The 23460-nt window shown below is 37.3% G+C and overlaps 6 protein-coding genes across 6 annotated transcripts; 3 read left to right on the top strand and 3 right to left on the bottom strand.

The window, feature by feature from the left end:
- Positions 1 to 380: 380 nt before the first annotated feature.
- On the top strand, positions 381 to 3200 carry LOC134662420 (coiled-coil domain-containing protein 22). The gene is made up of 8 exons (XM_063518636.1): positions 381 to 534; positions 615 to 786; positions 1109 to 1370; positions 1502 to 1776; positions 1943 to 2167; positions 2245 to 2384; positions 2463 to 2628; positions 2927 to 3200. The coding sequence occupies exons 1-8, from the start codon at positions 485 to 487 to the stop codon at positions 3146 to 3148; spliced, it is 1512 nt and encodes a 503-aa protein (XP_063374706.1). The 5' UTR covers positions 381 to 484; the 3' UTR covers positions 3149 to 3200.
- An 11-nt stretch (positions 3201 to 3211) lies between these two features.
- LOC134662421 (uncharacterized) lies at positions 3212 to 4667 on the bottom strand. The gene is made up of 2 exons (XM_063518637.1): positions 3586 to 4667; positions 3212 to 3498 (listed from the first exon to the last, which is right to left on the bottom strand). The coding sequence occupies exons 1-2, from the start codon at positions 4624 to 4626 to the stop codon at positions 3226 to 3228; spliced, it is 1314 nt and encodes a 437-aa protein (XP_063374707.1). The 5' UTR covers positions 4627 to 4667; the 3' UTR covers positions 3212 to 3225.
- Positions 4668 to 5634: 967 nt separating this feature from the next.
- On the bottom strand, positions 5635 to 6845 carry LOC134662908 (cytochrome b-c1 complex subunit 8). The gene is made up of 2 exons (XM_063519213.1): positions 6626 to 6845; positions 5635 to 5895 (listed from the first exon to the last, which is right to left on the bottom strand). Exons 1-2 carry the CDS (start codon positions 6777 to 6779, stop codon positions 5801 to 5803), a joined length of 249 nt encoding a protein of 82 aa, XP_063375283.1. The 5' UTR covers positions 6780 to 6845; the 3' UTR covers positions 5635 to 5800.
- A 1601-nt stretch (positions 6846 to 8446) lies between these two features.
- On the top strand, positions 8447 to 15838 carry LOC134662907 (UDP-N-acetylglucosamine transporter). The gene is made up of 5 exons (XM_063519212.1): positions 8447 to 8528; positions 11303 to 11413; positions 11701 to 11915; positions 12354 to 12629; positions 15359 to 15838. Exons 1-5 carry the CDS (start codon positions 8471 to 8473, stop codon positions 15722 to 15724), a joined length of 1026 nt encoding a protein of 341 aa, XP_063375282.1. The 5' UTR covers positions 8447 to 8470; the 3' UTR covers positions 15725 to 15838.
- Positions 15839 to 16814: 976 nt separating this feature from the next.
- On the bottom strand, positions 16815 to 18474 carry LOC134662419 (large ribosomal subunit protein uL22m). The gene is made up of 3 exons (XM_063518635.1): positions 18239 to 18474; positions 17249 to 17462; positions 16815 to 17082 (listed from the first exon to the last, which is right to left on the bottom strand). Exons 1-3 carry the CDS (start codon positions 18410 to 18412, stop codon positions 16862 to 16864), a joined length of 609 nt encoding a protein of 202 aa, XP_063374705.1. The 5' UTR covers positions 18413 to 18474; the 3' UTR covers positions 16815 to 16861.
- Positions 18475 to 19265: 791 nt separating this feature from the next.
- Positions 19266 to 20096, top strand: LOC134662906 (RNA polymerase II subunit A C-terminal domain phosphatase SSU72). Its single transcript, XM_063519211.1, has one exon. It carries the CDS (start codon positions 19458 to 19460, stop codon positions 20034 to 20036), a length of 579 nt encoding a protein of 192 aa, XP_063375281.1. The 5' UTR covers positions 19266 to 19457; the 3' UTR covers positions 20037 to 20096.
- The last annotated feature ends 3364 nt before the right edge of the window (positions 20097 to 23460 follow it).

Below are 23460 nucleotides of genomic sequence, written 5' to 3'. Positions count from 1 at the left end.
CCTTTACGGACGTACGGCGAACCACTCGACCCATACGAAGATCACAGTCGTATTCGTGGTGCGCAAACATGTACTGGGGCCTTTACTGTCATGTTGAAGGCAGTATGGCTTAGAGCTTTAGCCTGTCCAGATGGACGAATAAAAAAAAAATTGTGTCATTTCATTTTGACAGTCATGACAGTTGCTTCCCCCATTTGGGAGAATGCCGAGGATGGTCATTTGGTCAAATAGGATTTCTTTGTTGTTTTTTTATTGAAATGCAACCATTTCAAAATAAGCAAGAATAAAAAGATTCTGAGCAGAATTAACTATTACTAGAAAATATTTATTTGACGTGAATTTGTTTTTATTGTATTTGTTTCGGACACAGAAGTATTCTTAACTTCAAACCACGATAAACTTATTTCGTGGTTCCGTGTATTTACAATAATCACATCTTGAGGGAAATAACATCGGAAAGCTTTTTTAAACAAATACATTAATCATGGAAGAAGTTGATTCTATTATATTACATTTTCTCCGTCAGCTGAATGTGTAAGTAAATTCTCACAACCTATTGATTTGTTATAAAGTAATAATATAAATGCTTTGATATGTGTCATTAAACTTTTCAGAAATATTGATGAAGGTGTCAAGAACATTTGTGAGCTCCCAGTGGAAGTAATCATTGAGTCTGCATCAAAATGCCTGAGTGCTATCAGTACATCTATAAAAGTCCCAACTAAATTACCAACAGGAATATCCCACAGAATTGAGGTAGCAGCACACATAGCTTTGATCTGCAAGGTAACTAATTTATAATTATATTATTCTGCATTTTATTTGTTTCACTTTTTCTTCCGATTTCCTCTGCTAGTAAAAATCAGACTATCTGATAAGACTACAAATATAGAATTTATAGCATTCTTGCATTTATATATTATTGACAATAGCAAATGGATAATAATGTTTCAGCACAGAGAATGCCTTGGTCATGTTGTTGGGGGTGAGAATTTTATTATTTTGTTCTATTTATTCCATTTATCATAAATTATACTTCCATATAGTCTCCACTCTCAGTGGGTACAAATTGATTTATTACTTAGGAGGTTTTTTGAAATATTAACAGGATTTGGGATACAAAAATGATGTAGGATACCAAACCTTTCTATACTACAATGAAGCCGAGTTGCGACAAGTTTTTATGTTCCTCATAGAGCGGTTGCCAACAGAAAACAAAGCAGTCAAATCTGCTCCTGGAAGTTGTAAGTCCTCTCTTATGCAAGCCATAAGTAATAGGATCCAGGAGGAGCTTGCTGCTGTGTGGATCCCTCCATGTTGCAATCCTTCCCATACACAGCCTATTGGAGATTGTGTGCAAAGTCCCTTAGGTAAGATATTGCTTTATGTTAGATGTTAAATGTAGTTGTATAAGTTGAGTCTATTAGTTAGCTATACAATTATGACATTATTCTCTCAAAAATAAACTATGGCTGATCTATCCAATATTTTTTTTTTTTAGTTATTCATAAATTACCAAGAACTGGTCTTAATGAACAAGAAATAATATTGAAATTGAAGGAAATGAAAGAATTTAACCAGAAAAGTACTATTGTGCAGAAAAGTACTGAAATCAAGAATGACTTGGAGATAGCTTGTGAAGAAAAGCCTAGTACACCTGTTAGTTATGATACCAATAAACCATTGAAGGAGTTAAAGGAAACTGCAGTCATTCTGAGGCAAAAGTTAGATGAACTTAAAAGTGATAGCAACCTTATGGAAGCTGAGTTTTTACAGGTATTAGTTCTTATTTAAACACCAGCAACAAGGTGGAGAAGATAGACTAACTTATTAATTTAACAAATTACTAGTGAATACTTACAACCTACATAACAAGTAATGGTTGTCCAGTTGCTTGTTCAAGTTAATTATCTCTCATTTTATCTCATTTGAATGGTTTCAGATCCAAAAATCAAAAGACAGAATTGAAGCAGATTTAAGAAATGTACAAAATATCCTACACAGCATTGGTATAAGCAACAATGATAATGAAGATGCAACTAATGTACTAGAAAAAGTACAAAAAGGCATGAATGTGTTACACAGGAAGAGTGAGGAGCTTACTTCTAAAAACTTATCCCTAAAAGTTGAGATTGACAAAATCCAAAGCAGCATTCATAATTCTGAGGTAAATACACTATAATTAATTAAATTACCTATCATATATTTTTGTTTTCATTCTTATATTTAGTTATTATTTTACAGTCTGAAAGGAATAGAGCCAGAAACACCCTGATTACATTAAAGGAATCTGCAAAAGCTATGAAAGATGAATATGACAAAAAGGAACAGAACAAAAACCAATTGAAGCATAACTATGAAAAATTAAAGGGAGGTAATAAAAGGTAAATATGGGACAAAATGTTTTACAACAGTATTTAATATTTGGAATAGGTAACATATTTCGTAATTAATTTTCTTAGGTCACTTTATACTAAAAGAATCCTTGAAATAATCAGCAATGTAGACAAACAAAACATGGAAATAAAAAAAATACTGGATGATACAAGAGAATTACAAAAAGAGATTAACACACTGGAAGGGCAACTTGACAGATGTTTTGCAATTGCTGATGAAACACTTTTTAAGGTATGTTTATAGAATGCAAAGTGATTTGAGAATCAGGATGGTGGAGAGACAAGAATAATTCTTTTTAATTCTAATTTCAATTACTGCTGTAGATAATAACAGGAGCAAGTTTAGAATAAGTGTTAAAAGTCTCATTAGCTTTGGCTAACCTAGCCTAGCTTTTTCTGGGAATGTTTGCATTGTACAGTTTAGCAGGTATATAATTATATTTAATGGCATACACCCTCTATCCTGATTCTGACAATATTTAATTGTTTTCACATAGGATATTTTCATAATTTTCAAAACGAATTTTCAGGATGCTAAAAAAGATGACCAAGCCAAGAAAGCTTACAAGTTACTGGCCCTGTTACATTCAGAGTGCAATACCATTGTTTCACTTGTTAATGACACTGGTACTTTTGCTAGGGATATTGTAGACATTGAAGACAATATCAAAACTGAAAAAGCAAAACGGACTGAAGATACACTAGAGAAAATCCAACTGGATCTTAAAATGATGCTAGAACAACATTGTTAATAGTATGGACTTTATTCTTTAAAAAGTGTATGTTTTAGAATTCAAATGTGTTGTTTTAAAATACTACATTATACTTATTATCTTCGTTTTGGTAATATCTCAGGTGGAATATAATTCTCATCAGATTTCTCCAATGCTTTCTTTTTAGTTACACTTTTATCCTCCAACTTCTCTTTTTCCTCAATTTGTAGGTCAATATTTTCTTCATTTTCAAAGAACCACAGTTTCTGCTCTTCCTCAGCCATTTGTGTCTGACTCTTTTGGATGAATTCAAGCCGTTTTGCTCTATCAAGGCGCTTTGTTTGTTCTTGAAGTTTCTTTTCCCGTATTTCTACCCAAGACTTGAATAGCTGAAACAATACAAATAGCTTAATTAGTGGATAACTTTCAGAAATATAACCCTACAACCCCATGTAATAGAGCTGCCATACCCATACCTGTTCCTGGGAAGCTATGTCCTTATTTTGATTCTTATTGATAGCATTTTCAATAGCTATCTTCAAGGAGTCTTCTAAAGATGTTTCCACTGTTCCAACTGAGCTTAGAACAGAAAGACACTGGTCTAATGTTGTTTTTGCTTCTGCTTCAACATTTATAGATTCCTTTTTAAGTATTTCAAGAACTTCAGCATATGTCTTGAATGAAGATTTACTGAGGTTTTCACTTAGAACAAGTAATTTGTCATATTTTCTATATACAATCAAACCAATGATTTGCAGATTGTTATTGAGATTGTCACCAGATTTTTCAGAAATCCATGCTAGTGTTTTTCCAGATGCGGTTAAAGTATCTTTGATGTCAAAGTGATCATCAAAATAAGGATTTCTTAAATATTTTATTCTTATCTTCACTTCTTCTACTTTCTTTGGTTTTTCTTGTGGAGGACTAGGCTCCGGTGGAGTATATCCTGAGATATACTTGTAGCAAGCATATTGGCAGAGAGTACAAGTAATTTCATTGCTAAAGTCTTCCTGAAGCATCACCAAAGATGCAACATTAGCAGCTTGCTCATAGTTTTGCGCTGTTATTAACTTATTTAACAATATGTTTGCAGTATATGCATCAAGAAATACGCCAAAGTTAAGAGGATCCTGCAATATTTTTACCAAATCTTCAATATTGCCAAACTCGATGTAATTCCTGATGGTGGCATGATGAGTAGACTCTAAAGTATTCCCAGTTTCTGCAGACAATCTCAACTTGTGGAGAAGTTCTTTAAGTTCGTCAAGGTAAACCGACTCCTTTAAAGAATTTGCGAATACATCCACGTCTATGGCGCTAATAACGCCTTTGGTGGAATAGTTCTGGTCCACGGTATTAAAAAAGTCATGTAGATTGACTTTGCTGAGCACCGACGATGAAACCTGGTCGTTCCAAGCGCCATTACACTGATAGTCATTAGTTAAAAAAGTTTGCCTTTGAATAAAAAGTGAGTAGTTTTGTTTCAACGGAATTCTTCTTAGATTTCTTATCATCATTCCAGACAGATTTTCCTTTATAGACGATAAGCAAATTAATAATGCAAAATGCAAGCTTGAACCTAACCTCATTCACAACCGTCTTGCTCAAATGTCGAATATGATATATGACATTGACAATTTGTATTTGTCATTCCCATTCATGACGGATAGCTTAGTCGGCTTGCCAGGCAAGAAAATAACAAAAAACAGGGCCTACCGCGAACCACGTTCGTCGTGTTGCCTCTCTGGCGCACTTGTGAATTCGTACTGTATTACTCAATAAAATAAATCTAGTATGTTTTCTATAGATGTGCTAGATAACAATATATTATGCTGATATTATGTATATCATGCGGAGTTTCACTGCATGCTCATCAAGACTTAAAGATTTGATTAGGGCGCACACTAAAGTAGTATGTAAGTAATGACATGAAATAATCCCATAAGTTTATTGACAGGTTACTATTTTTAAGGTAAGTATATTTTTAACACTCAGACAGAATTAGAAAGTGTAGAAACAGCATTTTGGCATTTACTTGTTAAAATGTCCATGAGGAATACAGCTAAAAATATAACAATAAATTTAACTGATAGGGGTCTTCCATTAATTACATCACACGTTTATTGGTCAAGAAAATGTGACATGTTGTGACAGGGGAAGGGGGGAGTCACAAACTTTGTGACGTAACTTCTTTAAAATACTTAATTCGCTGTTACAGTTAAATAGCAAATTTTTGGAAAAATAATCATTTTATTCGTTTAATTTTCTTTCTTAATCAGTTTTGGGATATAAAATTGCTAATATTTCTTTTTACAAAAATATTTTGGTAAAATATTAATAATAGGTACATTGTACAACATACTTCATTCGATTTGCCGATTTCGTTGAAAAAATGTGACGTCACACCAGGGGGGAAGGGTTTGCCGAATGCCAAATGTGACCAAGTGAGACAAAAGGGGTCAAAAAACCTAGAAATTCGTGTGATGTAATTAATGGATGACCCCATACAATAAATAAGACTATGGTAAAGTTTTTGCTGAAAAGTGTATTTTAGAGAAACACCAATAACTCCTTTTCATTCAAACTTTGAACAAGTAAGATGAAAACAAACATTGGTTGTAGGTACTTTTATTTCAATTCATAACAATTAATCTACAATAAATTAAAGTAGTGAGGTTACTCTATGATTATTTATTGATCATTTTCAAAATCAGCAGGATTCTTGCGGCTGAGCCTATGGTGTTCACGTTCCACTCCCTCATAAACCAAGTATCCAATGATGAAAGCTGCAACAAAAAAAGTGATTAACTTACTGATACCTATCATTATACTATTGCCTAAGGATTTGGCATTTGGTTTTGGATGAAAAATGGGCATTGTAATCCATCATCACAGTTAATTTTGTTGGAACTGCCACCTACAAGGCTGGCAATCCCATAGGACGCATACAGCAAGTAGCAGTTGGGACATAAAAGTTGCTTCACCACCAGCCTGCAACTATACATTTCTATTGTCTACTTCTATTTATTACTACTATAAATTAAATAATTGATATAAATAAAATAAAATAAATATTATAGGACATTATTACACAAATTGACTAAGCCCCACGGTAAGCTCAAGAAAGCTTGTGTTGTGGGTACTCAGACAACGATATATATATAATATACAAATACTTAAATACATAGAAAACAACCATGACTCAGGAACAAATATCTGTGCTCATCACACAAATAAATGCCCTTACTGGGATTCGAACCCAGGACCGCGGCTTCACAGGCAGGGTCACTACCCACTAGGCCAGACCGGTCGGTCATACTTAAACTTGGGATATACTTAAAGAATGTGCGAGAACTCGCATAAGAGTTTCGTTTCATATCATATACAAGTTCTGACACCGTTTAATTGAGCGTTCTTTAGTGGAAAACAAGTTCTAGTTGATTAAATGGGTGGGTGACTTAAGTCTTAGTATTTTAAGTAACGTTCACTATAATAAATAAGAAGAATGAAACTTACGAGGTGCAACCCTGAATACGCTTTCACGGAACCTACGGAAGATATTGGGGAGGCCGTTGGAGATTGCGCCAGCATAAGCTCGTTGCTCATGGGCAGACAACTTGTAGGTTATCAAACCCCTGATTTTTGCAAGCTCTCCAAAATGCTTTCCCATTTTTGCTGTAAATTATATAATTGCTGCAGCGTAACACTACACACACTGTGCAACCATAGACTAACCTATAAAGTATAAATCCAGAAATGTCAAAATATTTTTTTAATGGCCTCTACAACCTTACATACATCGAGCGTGCGCTAGACTACACCAAGGTCGCAGTCCGGTGCGGCCGTCTATAAATACTACCGCCGCACCAATGTGAGAGCGAGAGTGGCGTACCAGGGTCGAGTGCGATGCGGTAGTCTGTTATGGCTTTAAAACGCGTTTACCGAGCAGCCAACGAGTGAGTATTATAGCTGGTCAAGCAATCTTGTCAGTAAAAAAGGCGTGAAATTCAAATTTTCTATCTATGGGACGATATCCCTTCGCGCCTACATTTTTGAAAGCCGCCTTTTTCTACAGACAAGATCTGCTTGACCAAGTATATATTCTTTGAGCCAACGTCATCTTTCTGTTGATTGGCGTTTTGAGTCAAAACTTTTGACACTTTTCCTCTGTCTGAGTCTTCTGACATTTACTTGTGCTGTGCAGTGCTTGTGCCGCTAAACATCTTAAATACTCCACAATAATTTTATTTTTTTACGTAGTTTAGATACATATTTAAGAACTATGCTATTCACGGTTTAATAAAATGTACATTGCTAATATCGTGTTCAAATTGTGACCGGCTTTTCCTCGTCATTGGTAAGTAAATCTGCGTATATTTCCTCCGTTTTTATAGTATCGGAAAGAGAGGAAGTAAGCTTTATTTAATAGGTACCATGTTGGACGCAATCAAGCATATAGCCCTGCCTGATGGAAAGCAGCCACTACAGCCTATGGCCATCTGCCGTTCGCCCCAGAGAGCTTATCATATACATGTACTTCTCTCTAACTCCAACGACTCCAACTTTCCTCATTTTCCAACTTAAAATTGTATTCATATGAGCTACATTCCTGGCAAATTTTATGAAAGAAGAAGAAGAAACGTACCATATGAACCTTACGACCCCCCCGCGAAAAACCTGTTTACGGAGTCAAAAATACTTACGCTGCCGGGAGTTTACATCTTGAATGCATGTAAATACGTTCGAGCCAACTTACACAACTTCGACATGACTCACGCACACAACAGGAGCACTTGCAGGCGTAATATTCTATTGATTCCCAAATGTAGACTCACTAAATCTCTGAAGTCCCTTGGTGTCATGGGGGCTAAACTACACAACTTACTTGCACTAGAAATAACGGAAGTACAGAGTGATAGATTGTTTGCAAACAAACTTAAATTATTATTAACAGACCTAGCGTGTTATAATATTGATGAATTCGTCGGCAGCGGTTGCTGACCCAAAATAAATAAGTACCTTATGAAATTATAAGAATACAAAATATTTAAACTAAGAGTTGTAAAATATTATAAGTTAGTCTCCCAAATTAGGCAGCCACCCAAGGCTTTTTTTTTTTCAAGTTAAGTGTGTAACATGTAATACTAATTAATACCTATAAAAAATATTGTATCTCTGGCTTGTCAAATAAATAAATACTAAGTTAACCAAACCTATGTAGTTAGTTATAACATTTGAGTTTGTTATAACTGAGGATACCTTAGTCTTACCTAAGCATTACAGTTGCAGAAATATATATACAACATATATATATATATTATTTTCAGATATAATAAAACATCAAGAGGCAAAACTAGCATTATGGATGAAATGAAGAAATCAATTCTTGCACCAAGTAGCAACAGACGGGTGAATAATGGTATGTTAAATCTTACTCTCTCTAAGCATTTATCCTGGTTGCATCTTCAGCAACTGCATTGGAGCCGAGGGTCCACATTCCGACTTTGTTAGTCCACATGGTCTTGGGCATCCTCTTTTCTGAGACCATTAGCAAGGATTAATTCTCACAACTCCCAGCCAAGCATTCTACTGGACTTAAGTGTCTTCATAGACAGCATAGCCAGGCATTTGTTACCCACTATTTAGCCGGTTTTGCATAGGCACTTTCGCACTTGCTGCTTTCTCTCAAACATGAAGGGTGCCACATGTGGGAAAGATCCTGCCACGCCTGCACTCAACCACCGGCCACGCTTCACTGTCATATACGTAACGTGGTGGTATAGTCTTATGGACCAGCCAGCCAGATCAGTCGAAATCTAAAGCCTCACACATGAAGCATTGATCCCAATATTCTGTAGTCCTGACCACGTCTTTGCTTATGCGTAGTAAGCGTACGAATACGGACAGGGGACCCGTTCCGGCCGTTACGTTGCAGGCCGCGTACGCTGTCACTAAATTTAGGGGTATCATCTTGGGTCGTCCCATTCGTTTTTCGTCAAGTTCTTAAATTAGTCCTATTCTACTTTCGTCACCCATTCTACATTCGTCACAATCGTCGGTGGCTTTCAATGTAGAATGCGTGACGAAAGCAGAATAGGACTAATTTAAGAACTTGACGAAAAACGAATGGGACGACCCAAGACGATACCAATTTAGGGGCTGATGAAAGAGTTTGTGTCCCTATATCCGTCTCGATATAGAGGTCGTTGGCATTCCATGAATCGCCCTTCATCGTACCCGAGATGGCAGCTTCTGTCACACTGGTCCACCTGCGTCACTTGTGGCCAGTGAACTCTTGGGAAACGGTACCGTTCAACCGCTACCATCTGAGTTGGCGTTTGCAGCATTTAGTGAATTTGTCAAAAAATCTTACGCGGAGATAATGATAGAGGTTTATAATTTTGAGTAGTGGGAATCACCGGGTATGACCTTGCGCTCGATTACTTCATTAACGTGGGGCTCGAATTCGTAGCGTGCCTCAATTTCTGTAGGTAAGGCGCGTTTTATTAAAATAAAATAGTTATAGGTACTCACAATAGCTAGGTCGACAGCCGCACACGTTGTTAGAATATCTTCCCCTCCATATTGCGAACTCCATAAACAAAATCGTGAACACGTCCAGGTCGCCGCCCAAGACGATCCCTTACTACAACGGGATTCCACGCATACCAAGTAGATTCCAGAACCTCATCCTGGTTGTATCGCTACAACCATCCAGCGACGCGTGGCCTATTAAGTGAGTTACAAGCCCCAGAATGAGCACCTTTACAACTATCGTTGCTAGACAACACGACGCGTCTCACATCCAGGACGTTGCTCTGAAACACTAACATACTCTCTCATCTGTGCACCTGTGTAGATTAGCTTGGATTAGCCATTCCCAATGGACCGGGTTCCTGCCATTTCTATTAAAGTATTCTGCAAGACGGTCTCCTCCTGGACAGTATACGTACGCCAGCTCCCTCGTACCTCACGTATCCGGTTAAGGTGCCATGTTCCAGCTTGTGAAGTGGATTTACGTTGGGTTTCGCCTTTTTTAGGGTTCCGTACCTCAAAAGGAAAAAACGGAACCCTAATAGGATCACTCGTCTGTCTGTCTGTCCGTCTATCACAGCCTATTTTCTCCGAAACTACTGGACCTATTAAGTTGAAATTTGGCACACATATGTAAGTTTGTGACCCAAAGATGGACGTGTAACGTAAATAAATTAATTTTAAATATGGAGGCCATTTTGATGATGATTTGAAATGAGAAAATTTAAAAATTAAGTGTTTCAAACTATATCGTGTTACATATCAAATGAAAGAGCTCATTGTAAGAATCTCAAATATTTTTTTTTTATAATTTTAGGATTAATAGTTTAGCAGTTATTCATAAAAATAGGGAAAAAATTACCGCCCCCCCCCCCCCTCCCCTATCTCCGAAATCTCCTCTCCTTAGACCCGGTACTAAGATTTTGAAAAAAAATCCGCAAAATAGTTCTTTACCTATAGATGACAGGAAAACCAAAAAAAATGTGCAGTCAAGCGTGAGTCGGCCTTAATGTACGGAACCCTTGGAACGCGAGTCCGACTCGCACTTGGCCGGTTTTTTTCTCTAGCCAAAAACCCCCAGAAACACCCACTTGACGTTGTTTTGCGGCGGCTGCACACTATCTGCCTTTCCAGAACAATATTTTTAAATGAGAGTAGTTTACTTAACGGACGTTTGCGACCTTTCAATCCCAAATGGGATGGCCTTCGCCATCCTCTCGTCTCCTACGATGTGCAGCAGGCAGGTGGTGGGGGTACCCAAAGATGGTGGCCTTCCTCCGTCCCTAGTCCCTACGGTCTCATATTATCAACTGAATATTGGTGTGTTGATTGGTAGGTATGTTACAAACCGTAGGTAACGTTGTAGTTTGAAAAGTCAGATGATAGTCGCTTTCGTAGACACTATTATTTGGACGAGGATTGTTGATATGGACTTTTTTTAATATTAAATCAAATGATTTAACGTACCCAACGTAAATACCGAAAAACCCATTGGTACGAACCGTGGGGTTTGAACTCGTAACCTCTGGCTTGAAAGTCGCACGTTCTTACCGTACCGCTAGACTACCAGCGTTTATTAGTTTAAACCACCCTTGAAATGGAATTATTTAATAAGTATAATAAAAAATATAAAATTATAAAAACTTCTATTGGTTTCAGGATATCTTAAATATGCAAGTTTAGTCATATTAACGGTCCAGAATGCCATCCTGGGTCTCAGTATGCGATATGCCCGCACCCGAGATGTGGAGATGTTTTCCTCGGCAGCTGGTAGGTTTATCTGTGACCTATACATATTAATTACAAAAAACATACTTCCGAATGCGAATCTCAGCGAAGTGATTTTTTATACTCGTTTATCACCATTTACTCGAAGGCCACGGGACGCACGCACCAAGCCTGCACGCTCAGGTCGTGCGTTTCGTGGGCGAGGCGTCATGGATGATGTTATATTAGGAAGTTCTAAGTATTTTTTATGTATTTTTTTAATTACCTACTATTTACTAATGTAATATATTTTTTTCTTCTGACACACTAACAATTATTATATTTTTCAGCCGTACTTTTAGCAGAGTTAGTAAAGTTTATAATCTGTACCGTTCTTGTGATGCACGAGTCGGGCAGTATTAAGGGAGGTGCCCACTCAATATATGCCACAGTGATATTAAACCTGGAAGACACTCTGCGAGTCTGTGTCCCATCCTTCTTGTATATAGTGCAAAATAATCTACTTTATGTCTCCGCGTCCAACTTGGATGCTGCAACATACCAGGTACATTTTGATTCGATTAACAAATTAAAAAAAAGGAGGAGGTTCTCAACTCGTCGTTTTTAGGGTTCCGTACACAAAGGGTAAAAACGAGACCCTATTACAAAGACTCCGCTGTCCGTCCGTCTGTCTGTCTGTCACCAGGTCATGAACCGTGATAGCTAGACAGTTGAAATGTTCACAGATGATGTACCTATTTCTGTTGCCGCTATAACAACAAATGCTAAAAACAAAATAAAAAAATATGTAAGTGGGGCTCCCATCTGTTTTTTGCGTAACGGTACAGAACCCTTCGTGCGCTAGTTCGACTCGCACTTGGCCGCTTTTTTTTTAATGTATGTTCACCGATTACATTAGACCGATCCAAAAAAAATTTTTTTGTTCGAATGATATTAATAACGGTTTCTAAATGAATTCGAGTAGATATGTTTTCTTTTTCAGGTCACATATCAGTTAAAAATATTAACAACGGCATTCTTTGCCGTAGTTGTATTAAAACGGACTTTAAAAAGATGGCAGTGGTGTGCTTTGGCATTACTAGCCAGTGGCATAGCGCTGGTCCAACTTTCATCTGATAATGGATCGGGAAAAGTAGCAGCTACACACTTACCACAGCAATCCCGGATTCTAGGATTCGGAGCTGCTTTAGCAGCTTGTTTTATATCAGGATTTGCTGGTATCTATTTTGAGAAAGTCTTGAAAGAATCAGACATATCAGTAAGTATTATAATATTTTTCATATCTAATCAGAAAATAGTCCTAAACTACATCTAAGTATCTTATCAATTTAAAAAAATAGTGTGCTAATTAGACGCCGCGATAAGACTAAGATCTTCTGTGACCTATTTAATAAAGCTACAAGTTACAATTTACAAGCGGAATTCTCTTTCTAACCTTATGTGTTAGAGTCTTCCGCTTGTAAATTGTAACTCGTATACAGCTTTATTAAATACGAGTAGGCCACATGGTTCACCTTTCGATATTCAGCAAGGACTAAAGCAAGGAGATGCGTTATCGCCGAAACTTTTCACTATCACACTGCTGGCAACGTCTTCTGGAAATTTGCTCCATCTTACCTTTGCCTGGGTCGAGAACACAGAACATATTAAAGAGGTTAGAACGGCTATCGCGCGCGATTAGTATCGGAACCGGTGTCGCCGCTCGTTCCTCTCCACATTTCCACATTTCTCGCGCAACGGTAGTAAAAACTTGTGTGCCTGGTGAATGGATACGCCTCCTTTAGATAGATTTGATGTCTGGCTTCTTAATCTGAACGTTATTGTGGCGCAAAAGGCATGTTTACGTTTTTCGGTCAGCGCGGGCGAGTACTAGCATGCGAGCGTTTGCTCATAACCGGCGGCGACACGTACCCTGCTCGCATCGCCATTCTACTTGTTCTGTGGTCGAGAAGTTCTGCCCATCTGCGACAAGACAATATAGTCGAAAGACGGTTTGATAACACCTGGAGAACCGGAAAGTGGAAACTTGAGCGCCTTTGCTTCATACGCCTGTAGAGAATAGATACTAGTTAGGTAGGTATGTACGTATTAAAAGAGAATTGGTCCAGTGGTCCTTATTCCTTAAGCGCCACTTGCACCATCCCACTAACCGGTTAAACCATTAACCCAGTGTCAACTTGTACTGGTAACCCCAGATTTAACCAGTTAACCCCGGGTTAGTGAATGGTGCAACCGGCCTTAAGCCATATCATGAAAGGGTCATACTTTCTTTCACTTACCTTTCGTTTCGAGTGCCGCGTTTTTTTTTTTTAATTAGTTTAGGTACTCGTACGCGGATCCGCCTTGTAGCGAGGATACAGAGCTCAAATGGAGACTCATAACTAGGTGAATTGCAACAAAGTTGTATACAGGGTTACTTTTTAGTCAGTTAACAAACTTCGTATAAATGATCGCTAAGGTAAATGAAATATACGTTTTGTTTTATTTTTATCCCTTCTCAAATGAGAAAAAAGAAAAGTGCACCCAAATGATTCCACAGAAACAGTAGAAGACTTGGTCACCCTACTTTCTGACGGCCGTGGCGGGGGCGAGGAGTGAGCGGGGCACCCGCTCGCGGCCAGTGGCAGCGCTTGCGCAGGGGGTAAGAGTGGTGGGCGGGCGGGGAGCTGTGCGGTGTGGGCAGAGTTCAAAGATGGCCGCTTTTATTCTTCGCCGCGCAGGCGGAGGGTCCCCCCCCCTCCCCTGTCTTGGACGGGTCGATGCCCGGCGGTTTTAAATTGATTCCAAATCTTCCTTCATACTTTCACGGGCTTAGGACCGTCAAAACCCATGTCGATAGTCAATAAAAAACAAACATTTAACATTTTAAGACAAATTAATTCTCAGATCATAAGAAGACGATAAAGTGAAAAACGACATGTGCTTAGGCGTATTTAAAAATTGGAATCAGCTATTTACAATAATTGTTTAATTTACTTACAAATGGAGTCCATTTCTCCTCACTTTACTCACTTACACTAATTGTATTTTAATAATTGTTCAAAATGCAGTCCATTTTGCTGCAAGCACAGTCTAGCACGTTTTAGGACATTTCCACTAATGTTCCTTAACACGCGTTGTTTATTTTTCACTTGATCAAATGCTAAAATAATTTTGTTTTTCAAATCATCGATATTCTGAGCTTCTTTGACGTAAACTCTACGTTTCACTTCACCCCACAAATAAAAGTCACAAGGAGTTAGGTCAGGTGATCTAGCTGGCCAGGGCACCGGTCCACCGCGCCCTAACCAGCGGTTTCCATACCTCTCATCGAGGTACTCGCGCACGATACGGCTGTGAGGAGGCAATGAGGAGGGGCGCCGTCGTGCATGAAATAAAACTCGCGTAGGTAGCGCAGAGGCACGTTTTCCTCGATGTGGTCCTCAATTACGCCCCGGTATGTACAACCGGTATTTCTTAACACAGGCAGAATCTCTGCCTCGTACAACCTACGAGCCGCTCGCAGATTGTTATCGGCTCTGGCGTACACTCTCACCATTTCATAAAACTCGCGGTTTGAGTACATCGTTTCGCTTTAGCTCAGCGGCGAGCGAGGAGAACATGAAACGACTGTCCGTCAGAGAGCGCGGCGTGAGACTGAGCGGCGCGCGCGGTGGCTTTTGTGTGGCGGCGCGCGCGCTCCCCCGCCGCGCGCACTCCCCCGTCGCACACACTCATGCGTCGTGCGCCTTCCATGACCAGCTGTGTGGTGTAGGGTGTGCGTAAATTGTAAAAATTATTAGGGATAAAAATAATAAATCGTAAAAATAAAAAGTACATGTTTTTTTATTGAAATGGGTTCTATTAACGATACTGAATTCAGGGTTTTTTTTTGTAAGCTGACTAAAAATTAACCCTGTATAGTTAAGCTCTGTAATTACACTTAATTTAATTCCATTGTGTTATGATAATTAGTATAAGTACCACTAAAATGTTTATTTGTTTCAGGTGTGGATGAGAAACGTTCAGCTAAGTTTGCTGTCGCTGCCATTTGGGACAGTAACTTATCTAATAAATGAAGGCTCGTTGAACCACCTTCTCAAGGGTTTCGATGGATTCGTCTGGTACTTGGTAATATTGCAAGCGGCGGGAGGGCTTATAGTCGCCGTGGTTGTTAAATACGCTGACAATATATTAAAAGGTTTTGCCACTTCCGTGGCCATAGTAATATCTTGTGTAGCGTCTATGTACATATTTGATTTCCACTTGACTTTACAGTTTACGTTTGGTACTGTATTAGTTATTTCATCTATATTTCTTTATGGATATGTACCTAAAAATAAAACTGAAGTTCGGACTTCGCTGAGTGTTTAATCATTAATCTAAACCTTAAGTACGTAACGTTATTTAAAAGCTCATAGCTCATAGGCCCTTGTGCTAAGAAATTAATACTGGAATTTAGTTAATAATAAATGCCACTATGTAATATTTACTTAGTAATTAAAGTAAGTATTTTATAAGTTTAACTTTATTTCTTGTATTGATGTTTATATAGTTTTGATAGAAAGAAAACAGGTATCGTATTTTAATAGATTCCACGCCTAGTCGTCGAAAGTTTTGTGATTTGCGCGTAGGAGATCTATTAGGCGGTTATCCACCTAATAGAAGTGGAGTGTAGAAATTACTGCTCAAGCAAAGGCATCCCTGGCAGTAGATATTGTAGATAATAAAATAACCATAATCTTGACAAGCTGTTAGTTTTAATTATGCCGCAATGCAGAAAATTATTTTTTTCTTATCAATAGCCATAAAATGCGACTATAATGTCATTCGAATTCTTATCTGGATTTTTATACATATAACAATCATGCATGTAGCAATAGTTTGTGTAGCTTTAGAATTCTTTGTAGATCCCGAGTATTCGTTTTATTTTTTTTACTAATAGGCTAAGTTGATTGATGTTTAACTTCTTATGCTAATATTGATAGCCGAACAATCGAAAGATTCCAAAATAATTAGAAGTACAATACACTACTTATTTTAATTGCCATATTTTAGTATCTTGTTTGATTTCAATTACAGTAAAATAGGTATTGTAATATGTATCTTAGAATCATAAACTCGTCATAATTACTTTTAAAGTACACGTAAAAATTCTAGATTCGTATTTTTTAGGTACATGACATGAGATTATTGATTTATAATTAATAATGTATACTCTTTCTGTCTGTGACCTCTGCTCACTTAAAGCTGAACCGATTTAGATGAAATTTGGTATGAGAATAGTTGCCCAATGAAGGACATAGGATAATTTTAATCAATCATCATTTCATGTAGGCGAAATTGCGGGCAGAAGCTGTTAGTAGTTAGTATTATTATGAGTTAAATAAAGTGTAATTGAAAGATATTATTTATTACTAAGGTATACTATTTATTTAATTAGATTATGTTTACATGTACTTAAATTGTACTATGAAATTTTAATTTGTATTTTTTAATATTATATTCCATTTATAAAGAGTTAGTAACTTTTCTTTTTCTCATATTTTCCAACCAACTGTCCAGTTGTTGTTGCGGTGTCTGAGGGTTCAACTTGTAGTAATCTTTGGGTGGTTTCCCTTCCTCTAGACGCACAAAGTAATGTGAGTACTTGTAGCGCACTTCACCGAGCCTGCCGCGAGCATGCCTCCGTATTCCTTTGATGACATTCCCCAGACCAGAATATGATTCAGCTGAAATAGAAAAGATAATAAGATGAGTAAATTATGATTTGATCAAATTGTAAATAGAAAGCTCAGGCAAATTATTGTTTGGGAATATTATATTCAATCTTGTATCCACACTGCCAAACTCAATACATAAAAGTAAACAAGTACAGGTCATTTTAGAGATAAATACCTATCCATAAATTACTTCTAAATTCAACATTGTGCTGAGTAACAGCGAGCTCCTGTGCCTCAAGGATAGCCTTCTTGACATATTCAGCTCCCTTTTTGTTGACAAAGCTTAACTGTTTAACTGCTTCATCCACTGTCATGCCCCGCACAAGACATGCAATATACCATAGTTTGTCAGGACTATATTTTATATTGGTGATTTGGTGGCAAACAAACTGAAAAGGAAAAAGTATCTTCATCAAATTAAGACTGTAAATGTGCATATTTGAAAAATGTTACGGTATAAAACATAAGGTTTACAAACTTATTATTTGGGTAGAACAACTTTTTTGTGTTGTTATCCTGTCCTGTTGTTCAAGGGACAAGAATGGTATAGTTCCATAACATCCTACTAACATGCTTAGTAGACAGCGCATTATGGAAATGGCTTATATATTAATATGTCTACCACAAATATGCATGCTTGGTAAAAATAAATTGTTTATTGCAAAATTGCGAACCATGGCATACCTAGTTGTTACAATAAAAACATAGAATCACATGGCACCCTATAAAGGGTATATACTTAGCAAGTATTCTTATAGCTTCTAGCTAGGTAGGACTAATTTGTATAAATAAAATGTCATTCAATAGAACTTGCTAACTATGTAAACAAACCACCATACTAAAATTGAGATGAATGTCAATTTACTAGTAACTTTTGTTTACATAGTTAGCAAGTTCTATTGAATGACACTTTACCATAAAATGAGGGTTTTAAGAGTTGTCCGGGGTAATGTATCAATGCTGGGTGGCAGTAAAAACTTGATTCACCCATTTAATAAGCTAGGAATTATATTTTGTTTACTTATAATTTGATTCCATTATAATTTATTCAATGTTTTTGTAAATTAATAACTTGCTCGATTATGGTTTTTGGTACATTAATCAAAAAATACAATAAACTAAATAGTTAATTAAAATATGTTTAAAACTTGTTCACTACACTCACAGCCGGTCGCCGTTCTTCGCCGATTTCCTGTGGGGGATACACTTTCTTATTGTGTGACAAAAAATTCTTCGGCAATGTAGATTTGGTCCATGCTAACGATGGAGCAGAAGTATGGATGGAATTGATTTGAATTGTTTTAAGACCTGACGCGCAGAGATTTCTAAAAATGTTCATGTTTCTAACGTATTTTTTTAATAGGTGATAATGCAAAACTCCATGAATAAGATTAATTCTCACGATAATCAGAATTTTAATTTAACCTCTCAATTGTTGTTTGACAGGTGACACTTGTCGTTGTCGCTTTTTTTTTTTTCATTCGTCCTTCTGGACAGGCTAAGACCATAGGCCATACTGCCTCGTCTTCGGTAATTTTGACAAGAGCTTTCGTTTCTTATCACAAAGGGCTCCACAGACAAATTTGTCAACACAACATAGCGAGATGCGACCTTAGTGCGGTTCGGCGCACGTTCGATCGTGTGTACGTGGTACATCCATTAAGGACGCAGTTATAAGTGAGAGCGAAAAGGAGATATTTTGACCGCACCAAGGTCGCCGTCCGGTACGTCCGTCTGTAATGGCCTAGTTGAAAATCGCAAACAAAATGCGACCTTGGCGCGGTGCGGTAGTGTGTTATGGCTTTAAGTGGAGCCCGAAGCTAAGAGTATGTAGGAAGACTAGACGAGACCGGAGCAACCATCTAGCATGAGGGGTGCGGAAATGACCGAACGGGATTACCCACCGTAAATTATGGATTATGGTGGGCAACAGATAAATTAGACCAATCATAGTATTGCATTGCGTATGTTTAGTACCTCTTGGACGTACGCGTATATCACATCTATGGATCCTACCATCTATAGATGGTCAAACCAATTTGTCAGTAAATAGGAACAAAAAAACTATACTCGTCCTTTTCTTTTGGGTGCTAGTACAAGTGTAAGACAAAGATAGTATGAATCTCTTTGACACACTATGTCGTGAACAAAACGAAATGTCATCGCCAAAATCGCCAAATCGGAACGTAAACGTAATCTAACCTCATTTCTCCAAACGTTTATAATATTATAATTATTATAAGTAAAAACAAAGTATTAGGAAACAAGTAATTTAATTGAAGCGCGTGAGAATAGACTATTCCTAAAAATGATTAAATGAACATTCTGTCTCAAGCTAAGGAATTTATCATACGAGTTTGAACTGAGGCAGTCGCAGAGCAACAATGGCAGATTTATTTGTTGCTGTCGTCTGTTCTTCGAACATGAACCGTAGCATGGAAGCTCACGCATTCCTGGCTAAGAAAGGGTTCAAAGTGAAATCATTTGGTACGGGAGAAAAAGTGAAACTGCCGGGTGCATCGGCCGATCGACCTAATTGTTATGAGTTTGGAGTTCCGTACGATGAAATCTATAACGACTTATTGGACAAAGATAAGACATACTACACTCAAAATGGATTGCTACACATGTTAGATAGAAATCGAAGAATCAAGCCATGCCCAGAGAGGTTCCAGGATTGCAATGACCGCTTTGATGTGATAATCACATGTGAAGAAAGAGTATATGATCAAGTAATTGAATGGTTCGGGTCGAGGAGGTCCATCCACAACCAGCCTGTGCATGTGATCAACATCGACATACAGGACAACCATGAGGAAGCTACCATCGGTGCATTTCTCATCAGCGACATGGTTTCTAAGATGGCACAGAGTGATGACTTGGACAATGATATTGATGAATTATTACATGACTTTGAGGGCAAATGCCATAGACCCATTTTGAATTGTATTATGTTTTATTGATATAGTACTTTAAATCCATACCCAATTGATTATGACATTTATTACTGCAATGAATTCATACTTACACACAATTTATAATTTGTATTGTTGCTAATATTTAACAATTTTTATATTCCAGATAACTATTACTGATTATTTTAGGAATTGCAACTCAAACATATTAACAGCCTTGCATACAATTAGGAACAGCTAAATTTGCTGTTATACTATTTCCATAATTTTGAACAATGAAATAAGAATTTTGAGGAGCACATCCTATACTATTCTCTCCTTCCCATGTTCATTTAATACCTATGTATACAAGGATTCATCCACATAATTTAATAAAGGCAAAATGTTACTATCTAGCTGCCAAGGTCCAATAGGATAGGATTTTTTTTTACCTAGGGAGTTATTCCAATAGCTTATTGAGTGCAGCTAATTAAAGTCATTTTTGACAAATACAGCCTCCAATTATGCTCAGTTGTTACAGATCTTGGGGTCATGTTATATTGGATTGCCCAGAAACTTGCAAGCCAATGGGAATACACTGCCAGTATAGAATTAATTTAGATAGGTACTGGCTAATTACAATACAATTAGAGTCCATCTAAATTACTCTGTGCTGGCTTTGACATGGCGAAGTATGAAGTGCCATTATAAAGGCAATGTCTTTAGTCATAGTAATATAATGATGTCTATGGTAACACTTCCACACTATCACTGCAATGTCTGTGAAGAGTTAGTGTAGTACGACACTAGATGACACTACCATAATAATACCACCAAAGCATATGTGCCTTTCCTTTATGCTCATTTCAAAGCTGGTAGAAATCCGCTGTAAACAGGTAAGTTTCGGTAGCTCAGTTGGTTCCGAGATTCGCGAGTTCGAGTCTCGCGCGAGACGATGATTTTTCCTTTATTTCTAAGCATCAGCAGATGTCTCTGCATAATGCAAAATGAATTCAGAAGTTGCACTGTCCATTGCATTTGAAAAAATTGCATGGACAAGTGCGTGCGTGGGATACAAAAGTTGACGTTCAATATTTCAGACGAAAATTCAACATTAATTCTGTATGTAGACGTAAATCTTCTATTATCTTATTTTTACTTTGTTTTATTTAATTTAGTTAGGGCCTTGTATAGGAACGACGTTGTAGTTGGCGTGCAGTTCCCACGTAGTGATTATTTATGCTCTTTGGTTCCCATACAAATTGCAGTCGGGTCGCAGTCCGTCTGTATCGGCCCTCACACGTGAGTTAGGTACACTTTGAATTTTAGTACCCCTTCATTTGTCTGTATTCTAGAGACTGTTATTCTTAAATAAATTTCATGCCCAATCTACTATACCAAGTCCAATCCTGTCATTTCATTAGTACAAAATCAGAGAGATTCTATCTTATTGGATAATAAGTATTAGATTGGTAATACTACCTTATACAGGGTGTCCCAAGAAGTAGTGATATACTGAAGCTGGGAGGTAGAGGACTTAGAGGGCTATCTGAATCACCCCCATGTATGTTCCGCGATTTTTCGTATTTTCGGAGTTATGCTTTTTTTTAATTTTTCACCTATCGCCGAGTACGATGAGATTTTTATTTATGGTGACGTGAATTATTGCGGTAGATGCTTGATTTTTTTTGTGTGCTAAGCTGATAGATAGGCCAATTCAGTATGGTAACATTTACTATCGTTAGATCTTTGAATGGAATTAAAAAAAAAATAATGCCAAGAAAGATAAAATTACCCAGTATGTTCACAACTTCAAGGGCGCTTAGAAAAATAAAACATACTGGGTAATTTTATCTTTCTTGGCGTTACATTTTTTTTTAATTCCATTCAAAGATCTAACGATAGTAAATGTTACCATACTGAATTGGCCTATCTATCAGCTTAGCACACAAAAAAAAATCAAGCATCTACCGCAATAATTCACGTCACCATAAATAAAAATCTCATCGTACTCGGCGATAGGTGAAAAATTAAAAAAAATCATAACTCCGAAAATACGAAAAATCGCGGAACATACATGGGGGTGATTCAGATAGCCCTCTAGGTCCTCTACCTCCCAGCTTCAGTATATCACTACTTCTTGGGACACCCTGTATGTAAGTATAGTATCTGGGATATAAAAAATAGAGCTTTCAATGTACAGCGTGCTGCAAAAAACATACCCACTTTATTCATTAATTTTAATTTACTGGGTGTACAGTCAGCATCAATAATAGAGTATGAAACTACGCGACAAAAGTATCTGCCACCCTTGATTACTTTTCCAAATTCTAATGTTAAATTACAAATTGTACCTAATTGATTTTTATATGTACTACTATGTTTGTGAGTGCCTCTACAAACCTCACCGATAACTGCATTGCATTCAGTATTGTATTATGTTTGCGTTACATTGATTTGATTGAATCCTTTACGCCACTAGCCGGCAACCGGCAATCATCTAAAATCGGTTACAATTTGTTGCGAGGTCTGTAGGGGCTTGAAAGAGATTGGCTACTTAATGAATGAAAGTTGAACCTGAAAAAACGCGGCAATTTCAAAAAATCTGTAGCAGGCGGCTCTTTGATTGCATAATTTTTGTTTTTAATGATTTCTAGAATATAAAAATTACGCCTGCTACAGATTTTTCTCAGGGTCAACTTTCATTAGCCAGACTTAAGACATAATAAGAGTAGAGATTATTACCATCACAAGTAATGCGCAATAACTATGTATATTATATATATCGTGTTTTAATTAAACAATCTGGCTTATGATATTAACATACTGAGCAGTGTTCATTACGCAACGCGGAAAATAAATATGTTATACCTACCATGTAGCAACTAGTTTTATTATTGGCGTTTTTTTAACGTAGGTAAACATTTAGCATAGCCAAAAATTTTTGAAGTGAAAACTTGTTTAGCGGCGCTGTGCACTTTTTGTGATGGGGAAAAAATGTTAAACTCGTAACAGGTGTCACGTGACCGCAAGACGTAAAAGACGGACACGTGACCTGAATTGCCATCTAGTGAGTTTCGCTCTAACTGGTATTAATACATAATTAACTCGAGTACTAACAGTGATGTGCTTAGGGGTTTCAAGTAATGCGACGAAATAACGCTAGATGGCGTTAACCTCAATTATACATAGTGCTGCAGACATTTTGCAAGTGATTGAGTTTTCACTTCTGCCGGCACTCCCTGAGTGCAACCCGTTGTTTTTTTAGGGTTCCGTACCCAAAGGGTAAAAACGGGACCCTATTACTAAGACTCCGCTGTCCGTCCGTCCGTCCGTCCGTCTGTCACCAGGCTTTATCTCACGAACCGTGATAGCTAGACAGTTGAAATTTTCACAGATCATGTATTTCTGTTGCCGCTATAACAACAAATACTAAAAACAGAATAAAATAAAGATTTAAGTGGGGCTCCCATACAACAAACGTGATTTTTGA

The sequence above is a fragment of the Cydia amplana genome, chromosome 3, assembly GCF_948474715.1.
Source record: "Cydia amplana chromosome 3, ilCydAmpl1.1, whole genome shotgun sequence".
Lineage (NCBI taxonomy): Eukaryota > Metazoa > Arthropoda > Insecta > Lepidoptera > Tortricidae > Cydia > Cydia amplana.
This window is presented reverse-complemented; position numbering and strand designations above follow the sequence as displayed.

Excerpts from the sequence above, each read along its gene's own strand:
- LOC134662420 (XM_063518636.1), top strand. The coding sequence starts at position 485 with ATGGAAGAAGTTGATTCTATTATATTACATTTTCTCCGTCAGCTGAAT. Across the intron at positions 535-614 it reads TTTCTCCGTCAGCTGAATGT|AAATATTGATGAAGGTGTCA; the intron begins GTAAGTAAATTC and ends TAAACTTTTCAG. Across the intron at positions 787-1,108 it reads ACATAGCTTTGATCTGCAAG|GATTTGGGATACAAAAATGA; the intron begins GTAACTAATTTA and ends AAATATTAACAG.
- LOC134662419 (XM_063518635.1), bottom strand. The coding sequence starts at position 18,412 with ATGAACATTTTTAGAAATCTCTGCGCGTCAGGTCTTAAAACAATTCAA. Across the intron at positions 17,463-18,238 it reads GCGAAGAACGGCGACCGGCT|TTTGTTTGCCACCAAATCAC; the intron begins GTGAGTGTAGTG and ends TTTCCTTTTCAG. Across the intron at positions 17,083-17,248 it reads TAGAAGTAATTTATGGATAG|CTGAATCATATTCTGGTCTG; the intron begins GTATTTATCTCT and ends TTTCTATTTCAG.
- LOC134662907 (XM_063519212.1), top strand. The coding sequence starts at position 8,471 with ATGGATGAAATGAAGAAATCAATTCTTGCACCAAGTAGCAACAGACGG. Across the intron at positions 11,916-12,353 it reads TGGATGCTGCAACATACCAG|GTCACATATCAGTTAAAAAT; the intron begins GTACATTTTGAT and ends TTTCTTTTTCAG. Across the intron at positions 12,630-15,358 it reads TGAAAGAATCAGACATATCA|GTGTGGATGAGAAACGTTCA; the intron begins GTAAGTATTATA and ends TATTTGTTTCAG.
- LOC134662908 (XM_063519213.1), bottom strand. The coding sequence starts at position 6,779 with ATGGGAAAGCATTTTGGAGAGCTTGCAAAAATCAGGGGTTTGATAACC. Across the intron at positions 5,896-6,625 it reads CGTATTCAGGGTTGCACCTC|CTTTCATCATTGGATACTTG; the intron begins GTAAGTTTCATT and ends TTTTTGTTGCAG.
- LOC134662906 (XM_063519211.1), top strand. The coding sequence starts at position 19,458 with ATGGCAGATTTATTTGTTGCTGTCGTCTGTTCTTCGAACATGAACCGT.
- LOC134662421 (XM_063518637.1), bottom strand. The coding sequence starts at position 4,626 with ATGATGATAAGAAATCTAAGAAGAATTCCGTTGAAACAAAACTACTCA. Across the intron at positions 3,499-3,585 it reads ACATAGCTTCCCAGGAACAG|CTATTCAAGTCTTGGGTAGA; the intron begins GTATGGGTATGG and ends GTATTGTTTCAG.